Source organism: Sciurus vulgaris, assembly GCF_902686455.1.
Source record: "Sciurus vulgaris genome assembly, chromosome: 10".
NCBI classification, from domain to species: domain Eukaryota; kingdom Metazoa; phylum Chordata; class Mammalia; order Rodentia; family Sciuridae; genus Sciurus; species Sciurus vulgaris.
Window position 1 is genome coordinate 10649294 of NC_136470.1, and position 25023 is coordinate 10674316.

The 25023-nt window shown below is 51.5% G+C and overlaps 1 protein-coding gene across 1 annotated transcript in view; it reads right to left on the reverse strand.

Annotated features, from left to right (window-relative positions):
- The window catches only part of ITSN1 (intersectin 1), a 224682-nt gene that overhangs the window by 18584 nt on the left and 181075 nt on the right, over positions 1 to 25023 (reverse strand). Inside the window, 4 exon segments of the mRNA XM_079101367.1 lie at positions 767 to 865; positions 3195 to 3378; positions 9950 to 10056; positions 11675 to 11796. Coding sequence (XP_078957493.1) covers positions 767 to 865; positions 3195 to 3378; positions 9950 to 10056; positions 11675 to 11796 — 512 coding nt within the window.

A 25023-nucleotide genomic window follows, 5' to 3' on the forward strand; every position in this document is an offset into this window, starting at 1 on the left:
GTACAGTGTGAATTTGCAGGCTTTAATATACATAGATGAACTGTTAGGAATTAACATATATGCATATATATGTGTATGCAAATATGTATGTATACATATACATGCACACATTGCCCAAGGCTGTCCTGAAAGGCTCAAAGACAAGGCCACCCCAGCAGTGATGAGCACACCAGCACCCAGATCTGGGTTTCCAGATATCATTCTCCACTACAAAGTACAGACTAAAGCCCCTCTCCGGGAGATACGCTCCTTGTGGTTGCAGAATCATAGGCTCAGAGGATGTCTATGTCTGTCTGCTCATTTCACAGATGGGGACGCTGAGCCCTAATCTTGCTCTTGTTTATTATGGAACCGGCTTTCCAGAAGCGACAAGAGAAAGACCATCGTCTGACCTCAACACAGACTGTCTAGCCACGGCCTTCAGAAGATGGGTGACAGGATCATGTGTCCTCCTTTCCTGCTGGGAAAAATCACAGCGTGGAGGCACAGTGCCCGTGAGGAGGAGAACCAGAACCGAGCTCTTATTTTCTGGCGTGGAAGGCGGGAGCCACCTGGAGCGCATATGAAGGCTCTGTGTCACTAGCTCTTTTCATGCTAAACCAACTTCTTTTCTCTGAGCTACCAAGCAAATGGATCCACACCCTGTCGGCACATGATTTCTGCACAACAGCTCCCAGGTGTTGGCTGGGGAAACTGCCAAGGACCCCAGCCCCCTCCGACGCTGAGGAAGTATTCCTCTGTTTGAAAAGGTAAGACGGGTACTTACATTTTTAATGATCAGTGGGTATCTTGTGACCCGCTGCATGGGCTTCAGTATAAAGCTAGACAGAGGCATCCCTTTGCATCGAGGGTCCATTGCCAGTCTCTGAAATAAGAGATTTGTTTAAATGTACCTCAAATCTGCAAAGTCCAAAGTCAGTGACATTAACACTAATGTCATTTAGGACTTTCCACCCATTATCCCATGTATCTGGATGATAACTGAGGAACCTGGGATTGGAAGGGCCTGACCAGTTACAATGGTCCAAGGTGAGGCAGTTTCCAGAGGTAGAATGGGAGACCCCCAGTGTGACCCGTACACCGGGTTAGGCCCTGACCTCCAGATTCAGCGCACCTTCCGCAGGATACATGGTTTCTTAGTCAGAGAGGAGATTCTGGCTTTACAGAGAATATTTCTTCCAATATCTAAAACAACTTTACACAACTCCAGAGAATAAGAAGAATCACAAGCTACACAGAATAAAAATTCTGTTCAAGATGGCGAGTGCAAAGCCAGTCTCGACAACTTAGTAAGGCCATAAGCAACTCAGTGAGACCCTGTCTCTAAATAAAATATAAAAAAGAGCTGGGGATGTTGCTCAGCGGTTAAAGCCCTGGCTCAATCCCAGGTACCAAAAACAAAAAAAAACAAAACAAAACTCTCCCAAGTCCTAGAGATGCAGAAGGGCTGATTCTCATCCAGATTCAGGCAGAGCCGGTCCATGCTCTGGCAGCTCCAGGCAGGGCGGGGAAGAGGAGCTGAGACTTGGGGACCAAGACTCCAGGTCTGTGATCTGCTCTACCCTCAGCTCCCTGCCCCTTTCCTTGCTCCTCCTTTGCCAATTCTGCCAATCTCTCTGGTGGACAACAGTCCTTCTGCCCCCAAATCAGAAACCTGTCTCTGGTCACGGGGACCCTACAGTGACTTCTCTTTCCAAGACTCTGGTCTGGTTTCATGCCTTAGACACAGGTAGCTGCTGCAACCCGGAGCCCTGAGGCCTGAGGACCGTTGGCATCTGGACCTGATGTCCAGTCAAGGACACGTGCATTCTGGGAACACCTCTCAGCAGACAAAGGCTTGCCACATTCCTGCCAGAATGAGACAGAAGTGAAGAGAGGAGGGACAACCAGACCTTCGCCCTGGCATGTGTCAGCATTTCCCTAAAGCGCAAGTGCATCCAGTGATGAGCTCACCCTGCCTGTGACCAGAACTGCACCCCTGGCTGAAACCCCAGGCGGCCCATGATGCAACAGCTCAGCACTGCTCCCGTTTCCAGCTCACGCTCGGTTTACTTCCTTTTTCTTGTTTTGGTTCTGGGGACTGAATCCAGGAGCGCTTAACCACTGAGCCCCACCCCAGCCCTTTTTATTTCTGGTTTTGAGTCAGGGTCTCACTAAAGCGATGAGGCTGGCTCTGAACCTGCGATCCTCCTGCCTCAGCCTCCTGAGTCTCTGAGATTACAGGCGTGTGCCACCACACCTGGCTTGATCTACTTCTTAACCATCTTCCTCACCTTTAAGTGACCTCAGAATGTCTCATTTATTGGCTAGCAAATCTAAACATTTAATGCAGAGACACACGGCGGGAGGGGGAGAAACAGGAAGTTTATGTGAGGCCACTTAGGCCTCGTGATGATGGCTTAACACAGAACTCTTGGGGAGGTGAGAAAGAAATGGTCTACCCCTGCAACTGCCTGGGATACGAGCATGTGCCAGCTGTCATTATTGTTATCTTGCTGTCTATTCACCTTAATGAACCTGTTTAATGGAAGTGGCTGCTCTCTTCCTGTTTTTCCCTTAGAGAAGTGGGGCAGGGTGCTTTTTGAGTGCCTGGTGTGGCCAGTGGGGTCCCATTTTGGCTGATGCCAAGTCCCAGGACGCAAGCCCAGGGTGGGGACTTTCAGCAGCATTGGTACCAGCTCCCTAATTACCCCCTGAGGGAATTAAGACCCTGCCAGTCCCAAGACAGAGCTTGAGTCCATCGAGCAGAAGCAACTGGGAAAGGAGAAGAGGCCACTGGGACCCCTGGCGGTGACCCCTGCAGGTGAAGGGCAGAAAGCAGCCAAGAACTGAGGATGTCGCGTTACTAGAAGGGGAAACCGTGAGCCCTGCCCAGGTCCAGCAGTGAGGGGAAAGATTTAAACATGCCTTCAAATAAACACCACTGGTGCCCGGGAAACAGGTCCCTGAAGACACTTCGAAGCTCCAGGCCCAGGGCGGAGCCGCCCTCTTCAAGCCCACCCCCTTGGTGACGGCCACACTTCCACACCTGCCAGCTGGTGCCAGTCTCTGATTGTTTAGCCGAGACTTCAACCCCTGCTGGCCTTTGCTGGAAAGATGCTCGCAGACTCTGATGAGCCCTTGCACACCCAGCAGGCCAACCATCTCCATTCGCGGGGGTGGGGCAGTGTCCCCGCACAGTCTGGCCCCCTTACTTTGACAAACTCCTTGAAGTCTGGGGCCTCGTCCGTCTTCTGCTGGATCAGGGCAGCCCCGTTGAGCTGGCAGCTGCAGAAGCGGATGTAGGGCTGCATGTGTGGCAGCTGGGCGCTCAGGATGTCACCGATCATCTTCACGGGCATCTTCTCCCCAGACATCTTCTTGCGGACTCTCAGAGCTCTGCACGGAAACACGGGAGGTGAGCCCCCGCCTTCACGCTGTCTGACAGCACTGCGGCCCACTTCTAGGTTGTACAGAAACGGAATGTGTGTGAGGGGCACAGACCCGAGGGCCACTAATGCATCTATTTGGGAGACAAGGAACAGAGAAAGAAATGAGTCTAGTGCTACAGAGAGGGGTCACGGGGCGTTTTTCTTTGGCATGGTGGCTATTGGCCACAATTTTTTCTTGTGGCGAAATATGGAATTGTTTCCCCGATAACCTGGATAGGACACCTGTGTGGACGTCATGCTTCATGGATTATCTGTGGTGAAAGCCCAGGCTGGTGTGGCCTGAGCACTGAGCCTATTTCTGGGGTCACTGCCACCCAAGGGAAGTTGCTGTCACCTGGGGATGAGGAGGCATGTTTTCGGACTACACAGAACATTATTAGGATGGTAAATCAGTTACCAGAAACAACTCCATTATGTTTGCCAAAACCAGGTCTAGGTTATGGTTTGAACTACCCCTGCCATTCTCTGCGTCCTTGCTATAGCTAATCTGAGGTTGATCAGATGGAGGGTTCCGAAGAGAGAAGTCTTTCACTATGGCAATGGGTCAGTGAGCCCAAACAATTTATATCCCAAAAGAAGAAGGGGCGCTGGAAAGACTGGGAAGTGTTTGTTCTGGGGTCCACCTGTAAAGTGAGTGTTCAAAGCCAAGACAGCTGGGACTATGCACCCATCCTTCCAAACTAATATCTGAACTATTAAGACAGTTTCTGGAAGATGCTGAGCTTCTACATGGCAAGGATAGCAATGCACCACACGAGCAGGACCACAACACACAAGGCCATGAATGTGTTCAGCTGCCCAGGTGATCACAAGTGGAAGGGTGGGCGGGTAGATAGAACAGAATGACGGGTATGGTTGTCACATGAGGTCACGAGGATGTCCCTATGACCATGGCTACCTTCCATAGTCATATTGGAGAAGCCCTTGAGGTATGGGTAGGGCTTTATAATTAATAAGTATTAATATAATTATAAGCATTAATATCAGGCTTTAAAAACTTCAGATCACTTTCTTTCCTTCCTTGCATATTTTTTGGCTAAAGAAAATTTCCTAGGACAGAGCAAATCAAGAAATGAAACTTTAGAGACAATAACTTATTCAAGCAATCAGCAATTCACCTCCAGTGGATACCCCCCATGGTAGAGGTCAGTGCTGGCTGTCCAGGGTGTGAGAAATAGCAGCTTGGAGTCCTCAGGGTAGCCCAAAGGACACTGCCCTTTGAGGGGCTGGTGCGGATATCCCTGCAGAAATTTGCTCAAGTCTGATATCACTAACAATTTGCAGGGAGAAGAGTCCAAACACCACGTTAGAGAGTTGCTATGAATGGAAGCAGGAAGAAATTCCATCTTCTTCCCATGAGAAGCAGTTTTTCTACAAGGTCATCAAAACGCTTTCACCCTCTCCCTCCTTTTTAAGTGGTGGGGAAGAAAAAAAAGAAAATTCATAGGCACCCTGTCATTGTCTGGTGCATGCTGGGCTAGCAGCTAGGTTCGAGAGGCCCATGCTGGTGGACGCAAGCTGTCCAACAGGAGGCAGGCCTGAGATCAAGGCTGGATTTTCCAGGGGTTCAATTGTGGGATGGTCTACCTTACAGGCAAGGTTTATGAGGAGTGAAGGGTGCTATCAGGCCCAGGGGTCATGTGACTCCATCGTAGCCACAGTCCTGAGAGCTTCTGACCTTTGATGAGCTGATCTGCCATTTCATGGAAAAGTTTAGAAATGAGAAGTCTTGAGGGACAAAGGGTAATGATCAGTTGATTAGCATTTCACAGAGCACTGATGTTTGCTGAGTGCATGTTCCTAACCCTCTGGGCTGTTCGGATGATCATAGAGTTAACAAGGGTTCATGCTTTCTATGTGTTAAATACTTTAAAAAAGCATATACTACTGCTGTAGTCTGGGGGAAAATGTCCCCAAAAGGCCCATCTGTTGAAGGCTAGGTTCCAAATTGTGGTGCTACCGGGAGGTGGTGGAACTTTTAAGAGTGGGGCCTCAGCCAGGCACAGTGCACACACCTGTAATCCTAGCAGCTCCGGAGGCTGAGGCAGGATACTGGAGAGTTCGAAGCCAGCCTCAGCAAAAGCAAGGCACTAAGCAACTCAGTGAGACCCTGACTCTAAGTAAAATGCAAAATAGGGCTGGAGATGTGGCTCAATGGCCAAGTGCCCCTGAGTTCAATCCCCGGTTACTCAACCTCCTCAAAAAAAAAAAAAAAAAGTGGGGCCTCATTGGAGGAAGTTAGGTCGTTGGCGGCATGTCCTTGAAGGACATATTGGGACACCACCCACTTCCTGTCTCTCTGCTTCCCAGCTGCCAAGAGGCAAGCAGCCTCCTTTGCCTTGAGCTCCTAATATGACATGCTGTCTTACGAGCCCAAAAGCAATGGGGCCAACCGTCCATGGACTGAAACCTCCAAACTGTGAGCCAAAATAAACCTTTCCTCTTTTTAAGCTGATTATCTCAGATATTCGTTACAGTCATAGAAAGCTGTCTGACAGTTATTATCCACATATCCTGTTGGGGAAACTGAGGCACATGGAAATGGAGTGACTTGACCAAAGTTGCACGGTGAATACATGACAGAGGCATCCCTTGAACCCGGGTCTGACTCCAGAGCCTGCAGTGGTGACAACCCCACTCCACCCTGGGGCTTCTCTGGCACTTGCCCTCCTCCCAAAGAGCAGCTCCTCCCTGTGTGGCCCCTCCTCTCTCGAGGCCACTCCCTCAGCCTCCGCGCCTCCCTTCTTGCTTCCCCTTCTCCATCTCAACACTGCCTCCCTTTTCTCCACGCCCGCCAATGTTCCCCTCCTCCCTCTTCCTCCACATCCAGTCTCAACCACTAAGGTACAATTTTATATTTTCTTTTTCTTTCATTTTCTGCTTAAACAAAATAAAGTGCTATTCATTCTTCTTAAGTTCAAACGAAGGCGATTCAAATACTTTAAGAAAACCACTTTCCACTTTTGGGGACAGAGGTTCTTCTTTTTTTCCCCATTTTCTTTTTCTATTTTCCTTCCCTCTTTTTCCTTTTTCTTTCTTATAGCAAGGGAGCAGGAAAGACGTTTTTTTTTTAACTTGTTCTTTTTAGTTAACCATGACAGTAGAAAGCATCTTGACATTTCCTACATACATGGAGAACAACTGCCCGTTCTTCTGGGTGGACACGATGTGGAGTCACACAGGTCGTGCGTTCATATGTGCACACAGGAAAGTGATCTCCCATTCTTTCTACGGTCTTTTCTATTCCCATCCCCCTCAAGCATCTTTTTTTTTAGTTGTAGATGGACACAATACCTTTATTTAATTTATATGTAGTGCTGAGGATCGAGACCAGTGTCACCCATGTGAGGCAAGCGCTTTGCCACTGAGCTACAACCCAGCCCCGCCCCCCCAGATTTAAAAAAATAGTTCCAACACTGGGTTAGCCACCTGACCTCACTTCTGCTTCCCTTCCGCTGTCTCACCTGACCACTGCCCGAGGGGCGAGGGGCGTGGGCTCTGGATTTAAAAAGGTTCTGGCTCTTTCTGCGCCACCCAGCCTTCTGAAGGCCCATTTCTTAGTTCTCGGCTCACCAAGAAGAGGGCCAACCGTTTGTTCTAACCTGCAACCAGAGGCATCCTGGGCAGGAGGTGCACATTTTGCAGGTGACCTCCTTTTACTTTCCTTTTACAATTTACTACTTATTGATTTGCTAACCCTATGGCTCCCCTAAATACGACAGACAGCCTGCGCTGCTCCTTGGATCAGGGATGGCAGCTGTGAGGAGCTTGCTGGTGGCTTTCCAGGAAGGAAGCCTCACATTCCCTCTATCCCAGCGGCCTCTCCCGTGCAGGCTGCCAGGAGCCTCCAGGCCCCACCAGGCTGCTCCTTCACACGGGGAAACCATGTCTGTGCGGCCAAGAGCGGAGAGCAAAATGTCCACTGTACCATTTACCACGCGGGGCTCACTCCAGAATCCTTCCACGTGCTCTTAGGCTTGAAGCAGTTCATAATAAAATGTTGGAAAGAAGAAAAAGAAACCAGATCCCCAGAAGGCTCCTGTTAAATACAAGTATTTTATCTAAAGGAAGAAAACTTAAGCCAGTTAACCCAAACTAGCTAGTCAGTCAGTCAGAGGAGCGGGGACAGAGAGCGGAGGCCTTGGGGTGGGAGAGGGGTCAGGAGCACCCAGCTAGCTCTCCCAGGGCCCACACTGGGCCAGCTGGACACAGGACGCCCTTGCTCCTCTAACTAGCCCTGTATGGTAGACAAACCAGGGGCCATGGCTGCAGTCATGCATGGGTTAGAACAAAGGATGAGAGCTACTGTTCAAGGAAGTAAGAAGTTAGAAGGTTCTGGAATCCTGACAAAAACTTGGGCCATGTGACTCCTGGTTCATTGGGGGCAGGATTTGAGTGGAATCCTCAGTTTTGGGGACCTTGAGTGCCATACATACAGCAACCCACCTACTCTGGGAAATTCCCTAGTTTGGGAAATTCACTCGACCTCTCTGAGATTTCTTTCCCTAGCTGTCACATCACTCTTAGTTTCCACTTTGGGGCCATGAACAGGTCAGAGCTAACAGTCCTGGCCCCTACAGAGCCCAGGAACGGGGTGGCCTCTTCCCTGATGGGAGCAGGGTGGGGTAAAGAGCAGGGAGTTGATGGGAAGCAGTGGGAAAGCCTGTTTGGGGGACTAGCCTTTCCCCAGGGCATGTGGGAACATGGAGCACGTCTCCCCCCGTCCACTATAGCTGCCCAAGGAAAGGGGTACTAACTCACAGACATATTTTCAACAGAACACATTTATTTTAAAACCATGTGTCTCCAAAATTTTAAGTTTAGTACTTGTAGGTTCAGGGTTAATTAACCCCTTCTGCCCAGGTGATGGCAAAGGGTCAGATTTGACCACTGGAGACCCCAAGGCCATGCCCAGCATTTACCATGTACTGGGGCCCTGCTGTCTGAAGGCCAGGGTCACAGGCCCTTCCTCATCCCTGCTGTGATCTGGATATGGAAAGGCTCATGTGCATCAAGCGTGATCTCAGCCTGGCAGTATTGAGATGGTGGGACCTTTAAGAAGTGGGGCCTAGTGCAAGGTAATGAGGTCAATGGAGGGATCAACACAGCTCTCACAGGACCTTGGTGAACTCCCCCCAGAACGCACTATTACACAAGAGCAAGACTGGCCCCTGAGTCTCTCTGGCTTGCTGTGTCACACTCCTGTCACTGGGATACCACCCACCATGAGGCCCTCCTCACTAGAGGCCAAACAGAAGAGGCCACCAGATCTGAGGTTTCCAGCCTCCAAAACTGTGAGCTAAATAAGCCTTTTCTTAAAAATAAGGTATCCAGCTTCAGGATTCTTATTATACAATAGAATAAAGACTCATGAAATCTCCATTTTATATAAGAGAACACCAAGGTCCAGGGACTGTGAGCAACCTGCCCAAAGACACACAGCCAGAAGGCAATAGCAAGTTGTGAGCATGAGTCTGCGGTCCATCCTAAGCTTGGAACGCTTCTACAGCATCCTCCTGGGGGAGGAAAACAAAGACTTCTTCTCAGAGCCTGATTGCCTTCCGGAGCCGAGTGAGCAGACATCTGTATCTTTATTCAGGATCACCTGCCCATCCCTTCGCTCACTGCCAAACGCATATCCAAGAAAGTGGGCACCTGAAATTACTTTGTGAAAACAATACAGTGACAACACTTAGGAACTGGTGGCTTCCCGATGACCTGAATAAGGAGATGTGGAAGGGACACCGGCTATGGGGTGGCTGCACTTCACTCTTAGGCCTGGAGAGGGGGCCCTTGTTCCCAGTTGCTCCATCCCTTGCCTGAGAGGCTGGGACTTAACCGGTGGGTGGTCTAGCAAGTGATACTCTAACAAGGGCCTGGTAGACAGACATTTTGGTTTTCTAGAGTTTCTCCCCCCTGCCCCATATTCAGAAGGGACCCTTGGGCTGATCTGATCCAATCCCTTCACTTTATAAATGAAGAAACCAAAGAGGAAGAGCAGAGAGAGTGGATCCAAACCCAGGTCCCTCGGCTCCTCGCTCCGCAGCTGCCTCTGCAAACTAGAACAGATGGCCCAGGCCATCCAGAAGAACTCTGCTCAAGTTAGGCAGGGGACAGTTCCACCCTTTTCCATTTGCAGGAGCCAAGAATGCCTTAAGAGACCAGCAGTGCCCCCTGGGAACCAGGATCTGAGGGAAGGCCTTGGGGCTGGGGCAGCCTGGATGGAGCTGGTCAGTGGTCAGGAGCCAGACTTGGCCCAGCTCTGAAAATTCTGAACCCACAGGCAAAGCAGGAACCGGGATGCCTTGGCCATTTACTCCCCGCAATGACTATGGAGTGTTTCTCCAGAAAGCGTGAGGGCGGGCATGGAGGGCGATGGCGCCTGTGAGTAGCAACAAGCAAAACAGGCAGAGAGTGACAGAGGGTGGCATGCATGAGGGACACACGAGTGGACCACACAGAGTGCTAGTGTGCGAGCAGGAGGCAGCGCGGCTGGGGATTAGAGAAGAAAGGCTTACTTCAGAAGTTTGATATTACACATAATCAGCTCCTTCCAGTTAACAAAAATCATAGCAACCTCTTTTTCTGTCAGCAGCTCAGACTCCATCAGGGGTTTCTGAAAGATCTACAGGTGCAGAAAACGAAGCAGTTCAGAAAGCAAACAGTTAGCTCAAAACTCGCACGCACGCGCGCACATGGGTCTGTTTGGAGCCAGGGAAAGGACTTGGGGGTCTCCATCTTGACTGAAAGGTCCACCTTCCTGCAGAGTTCTGCAGCAGATGGGAGGGGTCCCCAGCAGGTCTGCGGTCTTTACAAAGGAGGGAGGCTGGTTGAATGTGTGCAAGATGAGGCTTAGCTCTACCAGTAAGGGGCAGGGAGGCCAGGACAAGGAGAGGGGCCAGTGGGGAAAGCGTGGGCTCAGGAGACCTGAGGGTGCAGGCCTTTCCTTCACATCCACCCGCAGCATCTGCTGCTGCCCATGTGTGCTTCAGGAATTCGGAGCGAAGCAACCTCAGGCAGTAGCTCTTCTAACAAGCAGGGCTACTTGTGGGGCCCTCAGGGACTGACCTCATTACTCTGTCCCCAGCCTCCTGGGCTGGGCTCAAACAGAGCCAGCACTTGCAGGGGGTGGTCACAAGGGGGTGACCTTGCCTTTCTCAAGTTCTGTGTGCTTAGGCAACTTGCAGTAAATCACAGATCTCGGCATAGGGGGCTTTTCTGAAGGCTCTTTGGGGATGAGGACAGCCTGTCTTTGAAATAAACTTGCCCAGGCTGCAAATGATCCCTGGGGGCACTACTCTGAATCCTTAAGCCAATATTGAGCCAGGCATATCCCAGGGCCAGCACCTATGGTGTGTGTCTTGCCTACTGCATGAAGGTGCCATATCTGAGGGGGTGACACACATCCTGGACGTCTTGGGCAGTAAAGCAGCAATCCAGTATCTTGAGAAAGGCACCTGTTTGAAGCTGTGCCTCTCCCTGTGTGCTCATGGCAGCCTCTGGGCCTGCAGCCCTTCCTGTACTCCTCCAACCCCGGGTAACCCAGCTGTGTCTCTCCTGAGATGGTTTTACGTTTGATGGTGGGGAGGAGAATTCCAAACTATCATGGCATGTTTCAAATCCCCATTTCCTGCTATGGCGACTTCCTGTGTGTAGGGACAAGAGGTCACCTTTTCAGCAGGGGTGCCCAACTCTGCATCACTCCATCTTTCCAGATGGGCTGGCCAAGACCCTTCAATGGCTGCCTGGGAGGCAGACAGAAGGAGACATCATCCCAGGTTAGAGGGGCTCACGGAGACCTAGCAGGACACATCATCATGCTCAGCAACAGACTTTCGTCAGGGGTTTAGGGACTAGGAACGGCTCAAGAGACTAGCCAGATAGGTGCCATTTTTAGGTGCCACTTCTGCCGGCCAGGAGGGACAAGGCTGGCTCTATGACATCAACTAGTTGATGACTGAGCTGCAACTCCTCTGACTACAGCCAGGATTCCCAACTCACAGTCCACACGCCCCTTCCACCCACTCCTCTGGGTGTACCCCTTGCAGGAGCAGGCTCCGCCCCTCTATGGGCCTGGCTCAGAGTCGCCCCAGTGAGAACCAACCACCTCCTCTCGGGGCCGCCTCCTGTCATTTGCCATCCACATGCTCCCCAGAAATCAGAAGGTGCCCCAGGCTCAGAAGAGGGACACACAGGTTCCTCAGCAGGGCCCCCAACCCCCCGCCACCCCCAGAGGCCAGTACCTCTGTGACCAGCTGCAGGTCGTTCACGTAGTTCTCCTCTGTGACAATGAGTTCGTGGATGTATCCTTGTCGCTTTCTTTCAGTTGGGGTCAACATGTCCAAGAGATGTAAGTCTGAACACCCTGGAAGACACAACCATTGGGGGCAGTTTAGTCTGAATCTAGAGCAGCTCAGACAGCTTTACAAGGACAATGCCCGGGTCCTGTGGCTGCAGCCCCTGGGACCTCACTCCAGCTGAGCAGCGTTAGGGGTTGAACTGCATCCCCCTAAGGCATGCCGAAGCCCTAACCCCTGCCCCAGTAGCTGTGAATGTGACCTTGTTTGGAAATAGGGTTTTTGCCAATGCAATCGAGTGAGGATGAGGGCATTTACCATCAGGGTGAGCCCTACTCCAGTACGGCCGATGTCCTCATAAGAGATTAGAGACACACAAGGAAGGCCATGTGGCCACAGCCCACAGAGGCAAGGAGCACAGAGGCAAGGAGCAGTACCGGAAGCTTCAAGAGGCTAGAGAAGATGCTCCCTCGAGCCTTCAGAGGGAGCCTGGCTCAGCCCACACCTTGATTTCAGACTTCCGGCCTCCAGAGCTGTGAGACAATAAATTCCAGCTGTTTTAAGCCACTGGTTTGTGGTCATTTGTTATGCCATCCCTAGAAACAAGTACAAGTGGCACACTCCTGATTCATCAAAAAACACGAAGGTAACCTTAAAAGACGTAGTAACAACTGGCCAACATTTCCACGCCAGGTTCTAGCCTAAGAGCTGTACACTGACAACTGCCTTTAATGCTCCTGTATTATTCTAGAATTGCTCCCATTATACAGATGGGGAAACTGAGGTGTAGGGAGGTGGGCTCACCCCAGACTCTCAGCTCGGCAGTGGTGAAGCCGGCCCTGAGACTTTGGACCCAGAGGCTGCACTCTGCTCCAGATCTCCACCACTGGCCCCCAGCACAGGAGGGCATGTGGCTATACCAAGGTTGGATTTAAGAGGGTGAGGTGGTTCTGTTGAGCTCTGCTGGATCTGGGGCCCAGGCAGATGGGAGACACACTCAGATAGAAATGGGAGAAGTCTCCTGGCCCAGGCCACTGCCCAGCCCTGTAGAAGCTGAGCCCCAAGTTTGCACACAGGAAAACACCTCCAACTGCAGACAGCTTCGTGCAGGGCCTCCGCTGAGGTCAAGGCTGCCAGAGGGAACTGGCTATTCTGCTGCCCTGAGGTCAGCCAGCACTTGACTTTGCTCACTTCGTTTATTGGGGGTTGTGTCTGCTTGGAACATTTACTGCTTATGAGGAGAGCTGTCCCTAGCCCCATGTGCACAGCATGGAGGGGCAAGGAAGCTCAGTTCTAGGGAATACCCCACATGAAGGGCCCGCCCACCTCTTCCAAGCCAGGGGTTCACCCACTTCTTTTTATTAAAGAGTTTGTATTTAATCACAGAGGTCACATCTGTGATTAGAGATTAGATAGAATGGCAGGTGTCCTGGATGTAGGAGGGAGTGGTCAGGCTGAGTCCCACTCACTTACCCTCTCTACTCCCCACAGGGGGTGCAATGGAGCACCATGAGAAAACCCCCGCCTGAGACCAGCAGTTCTGAGTGTGGTCTGGGGACCAGCAGCCTCGGATCCCGGGAGCTTGTGAGAGATGAAAACGACCAGGCCCCTGCCAAGCTGACCACCTTGAGGTAGGATCTGGGGAATCTCATTTAACAAGCTCTCCAGGTCATTGTTTTAAGTGCACCGAAGTGTGAGAAGCCTGCTCTGAATTACCAGTGGTTTATGGGAGATTCCAACGCCCCCAGGGGAACTCAGGACCGAGCTAGTCTCTATGCTGGAAGCTTCTGCAAATTGAATGACCCCTCTGGGGCAAACGATACCAGGAACTTCTTGGCAAATGCTCTTGGCTCTGGGATGGCTCAGTCCTTGCTTTGGTTCACTCCCCTGGCCAATGGCCCTTTTGGAGTGCATAGCCTCCCTTGTTGTGACAGGAACATCCCAGGACAGGCAGCAGGAATGAGCCCTCATTGTATCAACTCCCTCTATGCCCTCCCATCCCAGACCTTACTCAGAGCCACCTCGGGTGGACCCCTGAGGGTTTGTCTCTAAACTTGGGCCCTCTCCCTAGCCCCCTGTGTGGCCCAGCTCTTCTTCCTGTCTGGGTGCTGACTGTCTTTTGAGAAGACCATGCACTCTCAGGTAGGAAGCAGGGCCTGACCGCTCACTCCTTGTCAAGCCAGCTCCGCCAGCTGCTGTGTGAGCTCTGGGTTAGGGGAAGTTAAGGGAACCTCTCTAATTTCTTTCTTGGGAAGGTCACCCAGGGAATGCTCCTGAACTAGAGTGGGAGGAACATGTACAGTTCCTGCACTGGTTTGCCCACTCTCCTGAGAATGAGCCAGAGGGCCCAGGACTCAGGCCATTTCTTATCCAAGGGCCAAATTCAGCCCAGGCGTCTGAGGTGTGTGCCTCACAGAAGCAGTTTGCTGGGGGGTTTTCAGGATGGTCCCTTCCCCAGGGATATCAGAATACTACACGGAAACGCTGTGCATATGCAGGGACACAAACCTCAGGACAGTAATGGATACTAGCTGGACAGGTCTTCCAAGTGTCCCTTTAGACCACTATTTCTTTAGAGAAATCCAATGGGTGCTCTGGGCTCCTCCGCACTACACACATAACACACACGCATGCACATTTTGCACACCATTTTATCAGGTTGGTAGACCTTCTGCATTCTTTCCAGATACGTCCTGATGTGCCACCATGAGTCTGAAACCAACTGTGTCAGGTGCAGGACCGTAGAGAGATGCTTGCCCTCTGGAGCTCAGCTCACAACTCTGGGGTTCGGGGGTCCCCAGCCAGAGTGGGACTGCTCCCACCAGGTTGAAGTTGGCACAACTGCCCCTCCACCAGGTTAAGGGCTCAACTGCACCAAAGCCCCCCAACACACACACCAGGGTGGACAGTGCATTCTTGTTGTTCTAATATGACAAGATGATTGCTGGAATTTGACAGACTGGATCGGGACTGCTGAACAACCTGCACTATACGGGACAGGCAAGTGCCCACCCTACATGCTAACAGATTCCACTGAGAAACAGCGAGAGGACTAGAAACTGACAACTGCATCAGGGTGAATGCAGAGCGACGGGGAGGGACTGGAAGACACACCTAGGAAAACCAAGGAATTGGAAACAAGGACCTGTTGGGAAAGACCACTGGCTTGCTTTGGATTTCAGTTCTTCTGGGTCTTAATTTTACATGGTTCAAGTTCTGAAAAAGATCAGAGCCAGAGCAACTGCAGAAGATACAGAGAAAATCTGGATCACTGGTTCCAGAATCCCAGTTACCTGGGGGCAGCTCGGGACAGACAGGAGGGCACAGCCTCCGGGCCAGGGCAGTCTGGCCTTCCGATCTACACACCTGCAGGGTCCAAGTCAGAGCTGGTGGGACTGAGAGGTCTTGGGGTGCTGGGTGGGTCTGGGCGCTTGCCTGGTAATTCCACCCTATGAAGGTCTAACTGCCAGTCTTTCTGGAGACAGGGGCCAGCCCTGCTGGCTTCTCCAGGACCCAGAGCACAGCGAAGGCAAAGGTTTGGTGGGGAGATTCTCCACATCACACAGCAAGATCATTGGCTTGTAATCTTTTGACCACTGAACTGACCCATGTGATACTGTTTAAAAAATTCTTGCCAGTATATGTCAAAATACATTCTAAGGTCATGTATAACTAAAATGGACAAATGAAAAATTAAAAATGAAATTCTGGCTGGTGAGTGCCAGACCAAGAGAATCAAGAAAGTCTTGAGAAAGCCATCTTGAACTCCAAAATACCCTTCTTTTGAAAATTTAACATTTAGAAAAACAAGAGAGTTTTTAAAAAATCTCCATTATCCAAAGGCAGGGTAAATGGAAAAGACATTTCAAATAAAAAAAGTTTTCTGTAGGGGTGGAGGGAAGTGGCCCTTCTCTCCACTGGGTAACAGGATAAACATGGCTTGCTGGCCCTCTTGTCCGGCAAAAAGTGAGAGGATCGAGTATGGCAAAGGATTTTCCACTGAGGTCAAGGAGGGATGAAGGAATCTCAACTGAAACCTACTTACAGCTGAAATAATATTGCAAATGACTCCAAGCAGTTAAAAATGTTCCCCATTATAGCCCACATAAAATTCCGAATATATGTGCCTAGATTTTGTATAATGTTCTTAAACACATTTACAAAATAGAGCTGTGATACCCTTTGGAAAGACTGGAGACTGAGTCGCTGGAGAAAAGTATGGGAAAAATCTAATCCAAAAAAGATCACCTTGACCCTCGCAATCATTATTTATCCAAGAGACCAACCTAAATCTTTTTACTACAAAAGTAATACGTGAACACAAGCACAATATAGTTTCAAAGTACATGAAAGCAAGGTAGAAAGTGCCCGCGACTCCGCTCCTCACCTCCAATCTTTCTATCTTTCCCAAAAAGGAGCATAATTTTGAAAACCAAATTGGTCCCCGAGCAAGCTGGCCACTGGGCAAAGCAAATAAACAGGACTGGTTCTTAGTATGAAAGAGCCAAAATATATAATGAGTTGGTCAATAAATATTTATTAAGTTCCTATGAAGTCCAAGAGACACAGAAATAAGCAAGATACTGTTTTTGTCCTCAGGGAAACTCACAACCTGGGGGGAGACTTGATAGGAAAGTTAAATACAGCAAGACAGGCCAGTGAGTTGTGCTGAGCGAGGGCAGGAACTCAGTGAAGGGGAGCCCTCTGCTTGGAGAGGGAGGCTCCTTGAAGAGGCCTTCTTTGTGCTGGGCTTCCATAGGGCCAAGGGTGAGGCCATTGTGGTGGGGTTGCGGGCATCAGTGTTTGTCCAGGTGCCAGGTGGACACAGAGATCCCGTGGGAGTCCAGGCAGGGGACAGGCAAGGGTCATGTTATACAGGTCATGATGCCAGAACAAGATCCTGGAGGGAGATGGGTGTGGTGGCTCCTTCCTGCAATCCCAGCAGCTCAGGAGCCTGAGATGGGAGGATCTCAGGTTCAAGGCCAGCCTCAGCAACTTAGTGAGACTTGTGTCAGAATAAAAATAAATAGGACTGGGGATATAATTCAGTGGTTAGGTGCCCCGGGGCATAATCCCCCAATGTGGAAAAGATTCTGGAGGGTCCAGGAGAGAGAGCGATAGGGAAGTTTGGCAAATAGTTTTCCACCTTAAGGGAGAGGACACACATCATCTCTGGGGACATTCAGCCTAAGTCTCTCACTAAATGGCCCTGGGTCAGTATCAGTGGAATACTTGAAACAGGCCTCCTGGAGTTCCTGTCTACACTGCAGGCCATCTGTAGAGCTGGCCTGAGTGTGGGGAATGGGGGCCCATGGGTTTGGTCTCTCCTTCCAGGTAAGTCTGTGTCCCCCAGGGCTGAACTAGATCCTTCTGGGAAACTTGATCTAATGGAGCTCTTCTCAGCATCCCCGACAGAGTGGTATGGGGGACTGGCAGTCAGTTAGGACGTGAAGAAGGTTCTCTGGTCCAGTACTATTCCCCTCCACCCCACAGCTAATGGCTGAAACCCCAGCAGTCTCCAGGAGACGAGGTGTGCTCCTGCAGCAAGCCAGCATCTGTGTTGGAACTGGGGTTCATACAGGTCATGTGGGGCGGGTCCTCTTCCGTTGGGCACTGCAGTCTACGGGGCAAGCCGGGCCAACTTCCGTCTTAAAGGGCATGATGGCAAGTTGTGATCCATCCATGGGGCCCAGAGTTGTGAATTCTTCCATTTTTACAGGGTCTGGAGAAGCTGGCGGGCCCACAGGCCTGTGGGGAAAGGTGGGGGTGACACCCCATGGCACCAAAGACTCCCGTGCCCATGTTCCACTGGGGCTAGGCATTGGTCTGGCCTGTCCTGGAGACAGGTCATGTCCCTGTGCCAGGTCCCTCTGTGGGTGTCTGCTTATCTGAACCTAGAAGCTTAAAAGTTCCAATGTGGCTTCCACATAAACATCAGGTTGCCAGGCAGTTGAGTGGCTGTTGAGAAGTGATTAAAATTAAACTCTCAGGGATAAACCATCTCTTAATTTGCCCTAACGATGTTGGGGGGAGGGCACATCATTTACAGTTTTACAACTGACGCTGGATTCCTGGCGCGTTCAGCCCTTGGTGCATTCGGTAGCTGGTGCTCAGCTCTCTTGATGTCGCCACCCATGCTTTTCTTTTTCATGAGTTCCTGCTCTCCTGTGTCCTATCCTGTAGGAGTTTAGGTATCCCTTGTAGCTGCTGTAAATACAGCTTTTGAGTACACAAGGCAGACAGATTAAGGTGTTATCATAGAAGTACAAACATTTTTATTGGAACATGAGGAAGGAGGCAAGAGGTTTGACTGGGAGGTCCGGAAATACTAAGCGGAGGAGGAAGAATATGCCTTGGACTTTGCTATGGCTGAACGCATCCCTCCAAGTTTACATGTTGGAAGCTTAATCTCCATCGCGATAGTACCGAGAGGCGGGGACTGGGTCCCCAGGGTGCTGCCTTCACCAGGACCACGTCAGGAGCGGGGTTTCTGACACAAGGGCATGTCTGACCCCTGCCTTGCGTGCCCCTTTTGTTTATCCACCCCTCTGCCAAGGGATGATGCAGCAGGAAGGCCTGTATCAGCCACCACCCCTGGTGGATGCTTCAGCCTCCAGAACCATCGCCAAGGGCATTGGTTTACGTATTATCCAGCCTCAGGTATTCTGTTGTAGCTGCAGGAAATCAACCAAGTCGGATGTCATCAGGAGAATATCAGGGTGGGTGGACAGAGGTGATGGACACCTGGATCAAGGGGTGTCAGAGAGGGGACCTGCAGCCCTGGGGACAGATGTGAAAAGGGAAGCAGAGGCAAAGGCAAACGATGAGTTAGCGCTGACTGCCACAGTGAGCTGGCAGGTCCAGGCCCAGTGCATAGACTAACCCATTGAGTCCTCACCCACAATCCTTTGCAATAGCTGCTGTCATCTTCCATTGAGCAGAGGAAGAGACCAAGGCACAGAGAAGTTAAAGAAGTTGGCAAAATCTTGTTAATAAATAGGGCAGAGGGAGCTGACCCCAGGGTCTGTGCCCTTGACTGTTATGCCTCTTGCCTTGCCAAAAAGGTGGTATTTAAGTGTGCTGGGGTGCCCTGACCTGCACAGCCGAACCTCAGAAACCAGCGAGGAGCGATAGGGGATTAAGAAAGACAAACATATTTCTAGAGAGAAAGCCAGGACCAGGTGGGACACTGTCCTCTGATGGAGGAACAATGACCCAGAGCTAGCTCAGCACATTTATTATATAGGTTATATCATCAAAAGGCTTTCTGCAAGAAAGTTTCTTCAAAGCTGGCAGGCTTGAGAGTTGAAGCACTTGCAAGCAATTCTAACTCTCTAGACCCCAGCAGCTGGCGTCTGAATTCAGGGTCAAGACTGATTCCTAATTCCTAATTCCATGCCTTGCACAGAACTTCTTCAGGCAGGGCATCACCACAGCAACTGGGCAATCTTGTCCTGCACCTTTGCACAGAAAGTTCCCAGAGGCAAAGACCACGATCCAAGTCACTGCTGTCCACACTGGGGTTGCCAGAATACGGTACCACAGATTGGGCGGCTAAAACCACCGCCATCTACTCTGGGGTTGGGAGTCTGAGATCAAGGTGTCAGAAGGGCTGGTTTCTCCCAAAGTCTCTCACTTTGGATGCAGATGGTCTTCTTCTCACTGTGTCCTCACACCATCTTGCCTTTGCACACCAATCCCTGGAGTCTGTCTGTGTCCAAATTTGTCTTCTAAGGACACCAGTTGGATTGGATGATGCCGCACCCTCTGGCCTCATTTTAACGTCTACCTTTTTAAAGACACTACCTCCAAATTCAACTACATTCTAAGGCACCTGGGCTCCAACATGAACCCTGGGAGCCACTATTCAGCAGGTGGCAGCACAGCCCTGGGAAGTCTGGGCTGAATTTTGGGAGGAGCACTGTGGGAGCCTGTGGGGCGTGGGAGACAGGCTGTGGGGGACAGGCTGTGGCCCTAGAGCACACTGGAGTCACCCAAGGAGCTTTTTAAAATCCCAATTGAACCTGAGACCCAAGAAATCTGACTTGCCACCAAGGGACCCGAGTGTCTGTCTTTTGTAAAGTTCCCATGTGGTTCCGGAGGGCTGCTCATCAGAGGGGAGATGGCCTGAAAATCCAGGACCCGGTATGAAGAGGAAGGGAGATGTGGAGACCAGCCCAGCCCAGGCACACCCAGCATGAGGGCTTCCACAATGCTTGGCAGAAATCAGCCCACGGCAGGTCACTCAAGCAATTGTCCAAGGGGGTTTGATGGCTGGGACCACAGAACGTCATCCCTCCAAGGTCATCCACAACCTGGAACCCAGATAATGAATTCCTGTGCTCTGCTCTGGGTGCCCCTGGAGCTGCCACCACCGACCCCAGCTCTGGGCGACAACTTCGAACCCACTCTACTCAATGCCCTCTGTTTGTGGGTGGGGTGGTGGAATCCAGCAACGTGTGGCAACTTCCTCCGTCAGGAAAAAACCTTTGCTTGCGAAGCCTCAGGAAACAGAGCCAGGAGAAACCAGTTCTTCCACGGGTGGGCCTGGCAGTGCGCGCACCCACTCCGTTCCCAGGAGCTTCTTGGTGTTCTGAGCTCAAGGCGGTTGGGGCTGGTGGAGACCAGTCTGGGCCAAAGCAGAGGGGTCTTCTCCAAAACAACCCTTGGCTGAGAAGCCCCGGGACTGCCCAGCCCACGGGAGGCTCTGGAGGCTGTGCGGACAGTGTACCTTCTCTCCCAAAGGGACTGTCTTCAGAAGAGTCTAAGAACAGTCTGGTCCCTTAGAGCTCGCTCGACCTTGGCAAACTGACCCAGCTGGAACAGGAGAACGTCCTGGGCCCAAGACTCTTCCTGCTCTGTTGCAGCAACTGCGTAGATGTGCCTGCGTCCCTGGGTCCCTGTTTAGGGAAGTTTCTACTCTAGTGGGGGAGACAGAAAACCAAAAAGGGCATGAGCAGGTAGCAGTTAGGTGGCTATGAGAATAATGAAGCACAAGATCAATGAGCTCATTTCCCATCTCAGTATCTTCCCATGAGGATTTCTTTTCAACAATGGCACATTCCCCGCATGCACTGACAATGAACTCTCGCCACCAGGGCACCCAGGTGTCTGTCCTGACAAGCTCCCACCCACAGCCTCGTTGGGGAACAGGGAGGGCAATGCAGGACTGTCCACCACCAACACTTTCTGGGCAGCCTCCCCACGGGGGACAGGCAAGTGTGCGGGGGAAACCCTGACTGCTGGCTTACCGTCAATGAGGACACCAGGGACCCACGGTAAGTCAACCTACAGGAAGGGCGCCAGCTCTGCTGTCAGGGCTGCTCCTGGGGTGGTCTTTTTGGCTGCTGGGATTGGACCCAGGGCCTCAGGCTTGCTAAGCATGTGCTTTGTCCCCGAGTTACACCCACAGCCCTTGCGGAGATGTGCCTTGCCCCCAAGGAGCTCACAGACCAATGACGGACACCAGAGAGCCTACGTGTTCATGCCTAGCCTCTCTGTCCACTCACTGTTAGGCACGAGGAGGACGTCAGGAAAGCTGAGCCAAGGCAGTTGACGTGGCAGGGAGAGCAGGAGGGGTGAATGCAGGGCGACAGACGAGGTGGCGGGAGGGGGGACGCTTCGGGTGGGGTGCACCAGAGGCTTCAATTTGATGCAGATACCCTGGGAGGTGGTGAGGAGCCTATGGGGAAGGAGGGGTCCATTGACCCAAGTGCCCATGGGCCACCTCCTGACTGCAAGGTGGCACACAGGATCCCTGAGAGGAAGACGAGTCTTGTGGAGACTGGGTCATGGCATCTCTCAGGCTGGGAAGCTCCATGGAGCCGGTGGCTATATGCTCCCTGCACATGGGCCCAGGACACCACAGTGGGTTCCAGGCCTGCTGAGGACTCCTGTGACACAAACAGTCTGTCCCATAAAGTGGTCGGCAAGGTGGAAGAGACAGTTTCCAGGAGGGCTGGTGAAATACAGCCAGGGCTGTTGTGAATGGCCATCCCACCAGCTCAAAGGGTGACAGAACTGGCCAGGAGCTGTGAGCGGTGCCCCAGGGACTAGTGAAGGCCCTGAGGAGGTGACAACTGAGCTCTGCTAGAAATGGAGCAGTATAGGAATAAACAAAGGCAGGGAAGGCAAGAGGGCTGGAGAAGAAAGGGGTCAATCCGACAAGGTCTTGGAGACCAACTAGAAGATTTAGGTCTTTATACTCCAAGGACTGGACTTATCCTCAATGATTTCAAGCAGAAGCTGTGTTTTTAAAACTGCTCTCTGGCCTGAACATAAAGAAACCGGAAGGTGAGCATGGGTGCAGAGAGACTAGCTGAAAGATTTGTGCCTTCCATATGGAGGGGCAGGGCAGGGGTGATTCAGTGGCCACAGGGCCTTTGCACTTGCTGTTCTTTGGACTGAGAAGCCCCTTCCCATGATCTTCAAAGGAGGACTCTGTTCGGTTTTGTCCATCATGGGCTGGAATAACTGCTAATTTGTCAGTGTCTCTTCCTGCTCTGACAGGCTCCTCAAATGCAGTATGCTTATATTCTGCTGAGCAAGATCTTCTTGCCAGGCTGATTCTAGATTCCAGGCCAGGGCCACGACTTGCAGGGAGCAACAGGAGAGGGAGCCCCTCCAGTCTCCAGAACCTTTGATGCAGCAGGAGGGGAAGAAAAGGGCGGGAGAGAACTGGCAGATGTGTTTCTGCCTCTTGAGGAGGACTGAAGTGAGGCTTCCTCCTGGATACCAAGTCAGTGGAGGGCTGTCACAGAGGGTTCAGACCTGTGGGCCTTCCCACGGGGCCTCAGAACTCCAAGGCAACGCCCCAGAGAGCAGAGAGGCCCCCAGGGTGTTGCCTCCTCTGCCAGTGGCCTGGCAAACAGCAGAGGTGTCCCGGCCTGGATCCTGAGAGGCACCTGGGATGCATGCAGCCAGGCGGGGGCAGAAGCAACCCCCCAGAGTCTTTGGGCTTGCTGGGGGGCAGCTGCTCCAGAGCGGGCGCTTTGGGGAGACACGTCCCTACCCAAGCTGCACCACTGCTTAGGAAAAAACCCAGTGGCTGGCATGTGGGGCTGAACGTTCCATTCTTTGCTGGCAAGAGAACACAAGGCCGCAGAAGGCTGCGACGAGAAATAAAGGACCCAGTGACTCAACGCAGTTGTGACAGGTTTATTGTGGAGCACTGCATGGGCCTGCCAGCAGTCCACAGACGTGACATTTAAAAGCCTTGCACATTCCATCCTCCCTGCTGGCCGCCCTGTCAGCCGTGTGAAACACAGGCAGCTTATCCACAGCCACCAACAGTCTGCTGAGGCGGCTCTGGCCTCGAGACATGGCGCGTCGCTGCATGTTTCGGGAATGCAGGAAAAATGCTTTAAAAAGCTGCTCGTCTCCACGCAGGTGGGTCTCCTGCAGATGGGGGATAGGCTGTCATCTGTGTGCCAACGAGTGGGGCACACTTGCAGAGAGCTGTCTGGGGGTTAAGGGAAGCTGTCCAATCCCTCTCTGAAATCCCTAGATTTCAGAGAAATTTAAAAAAGCATGCTTCCCAACATGTCTGAAAATACACCCAACCCACTGACTGCCTGGTTCACTGCAGGCAAACAAGCAGGAAGCCACTTGACTGGATCCCGTGATGCTCACCCACCAGGTACAAATGCCCCCTCTCCAACAGTGACCATGACAAAGTTCGTATCTGAGGGTACTTGGCTAGGTGTTCTCCTTATGTAAACGAGGATGCTGAAGCATAAAGTTCAATAACTTGTCCAGGATCACTCAGCTGGTAAGTGGCAGAGATGAGATTTGAACCCATTTTCTGAACTACCAGTCTAAATTGCTTCTTAGCCCTCAAAGGGCCAGGCCAGTTATGTTGATCCCCCCAACCCTTCTTGCCTGAGCCCCCTTCTTCCTATAGGACGTCACTTATAGGACAATAAAATGTTCCCAAATTCTAAGAGACCTGGAGCAAATATTAGACTGAACTTTGCAGATAAGCAGTATTACTTTGTGACACTGTGATCTTCTGGTGGCAACCAGGAGTGGAAATTTAGAAGCTCTGGTTGGCACAGAGCACGGGCATCTTGGGCAAGTCTGTATTTGGAAAACTCTGGCAGTCAAGGACTACAGGGTGAGGCAGACCAGCATGATCTGTGCACTGGAAGTGTGCACCAGTGTGTGGAATCCTTACCAAAGGCTCTGAGCTCCTGCAAATCCCAGCAGTGTGTGAGCCGCATGAGGGAAGAGGGACCCATCCTGGTCATCCTGTGGAGATGGGAGCTCAGAGGCTCTGGGGCAGACAGGGCTGCGCTTCTCAAATGGTACAACTAGAAAGAGGGCCAACTAGAGTCAGGAGAGCTGCTTTTCAGAATGGCACTGTGTCTCCCTAGACCCTCAGGGTCCTCGCTGTCAAGGGCAGGGCTGGTGCCCAACCTTCCCTAAGATTGCAACATCATCAAATAATCTGCAGGGTCATCTCTGTCCCCACCCCCTTGCTCCCCTTCTCAGTGAGCCTGGAATGCAACACAGTGGCTCTGTGTGCATGAGTGTGGGTGACGGGGACAGAGAAGGGGAAGGGACAGCAAGGGGCATGTGAGGGGAGACTAGGGGCCTCAGGAGTGCACAACTCCCTAAATGAACACTGGTTGGTCACAATGCTTCCCTTCTTCTGGGTCAGAGTTCAGAGAACTGCATCAAGGGAAGGAATGCCCAGATTAAAAAATATGACAGATTGAGGCGAAGGGAGGGGATACTTCCTCTTTGAGGCTTGCCACATCACTGGGAAATCATGTGCCAAGCAGATGTGAAAACAGCAGCTGTCAGTCTCTGCCAGAATCTTCCATAGAGTGGTGTCTCTCTGCTTTCTGGTTGTACCCTGATCTCACCCCACAGCCCACTGCTAACCTACAGATGAAGGCGTTTAAGTCGTCACCTGCAAGCCACTCTCCCTCTCTCTCTCACGTACACACACAGAGTTGACACCATTAAAACAGAACAGGTAGCTTCTAGGAGTTAGAGTGCTTAACAGGGAGCCGCACGGAAATAGGTATCTTATGGCTGATGTTCATTTGTTTTTATGAATAACACCTTTAATTTTTGTGAAGGTAGTCATATTTAAAATTGCCTGGGGATATTTTCAACATCAAGATCAGAACCTTTCTGAGAGGCTACAGAACCCTTTGAAATGGATTAGTTAACTATACACATCAGGAAAACGTTCTGGGAGTCTGGTTTTTCCATATGTGGGGTCTTTTTTTAAAAGAAGGGCTCAAAGCTGGGCACAGAGGCACATGCCTGTAATCCCAACGACT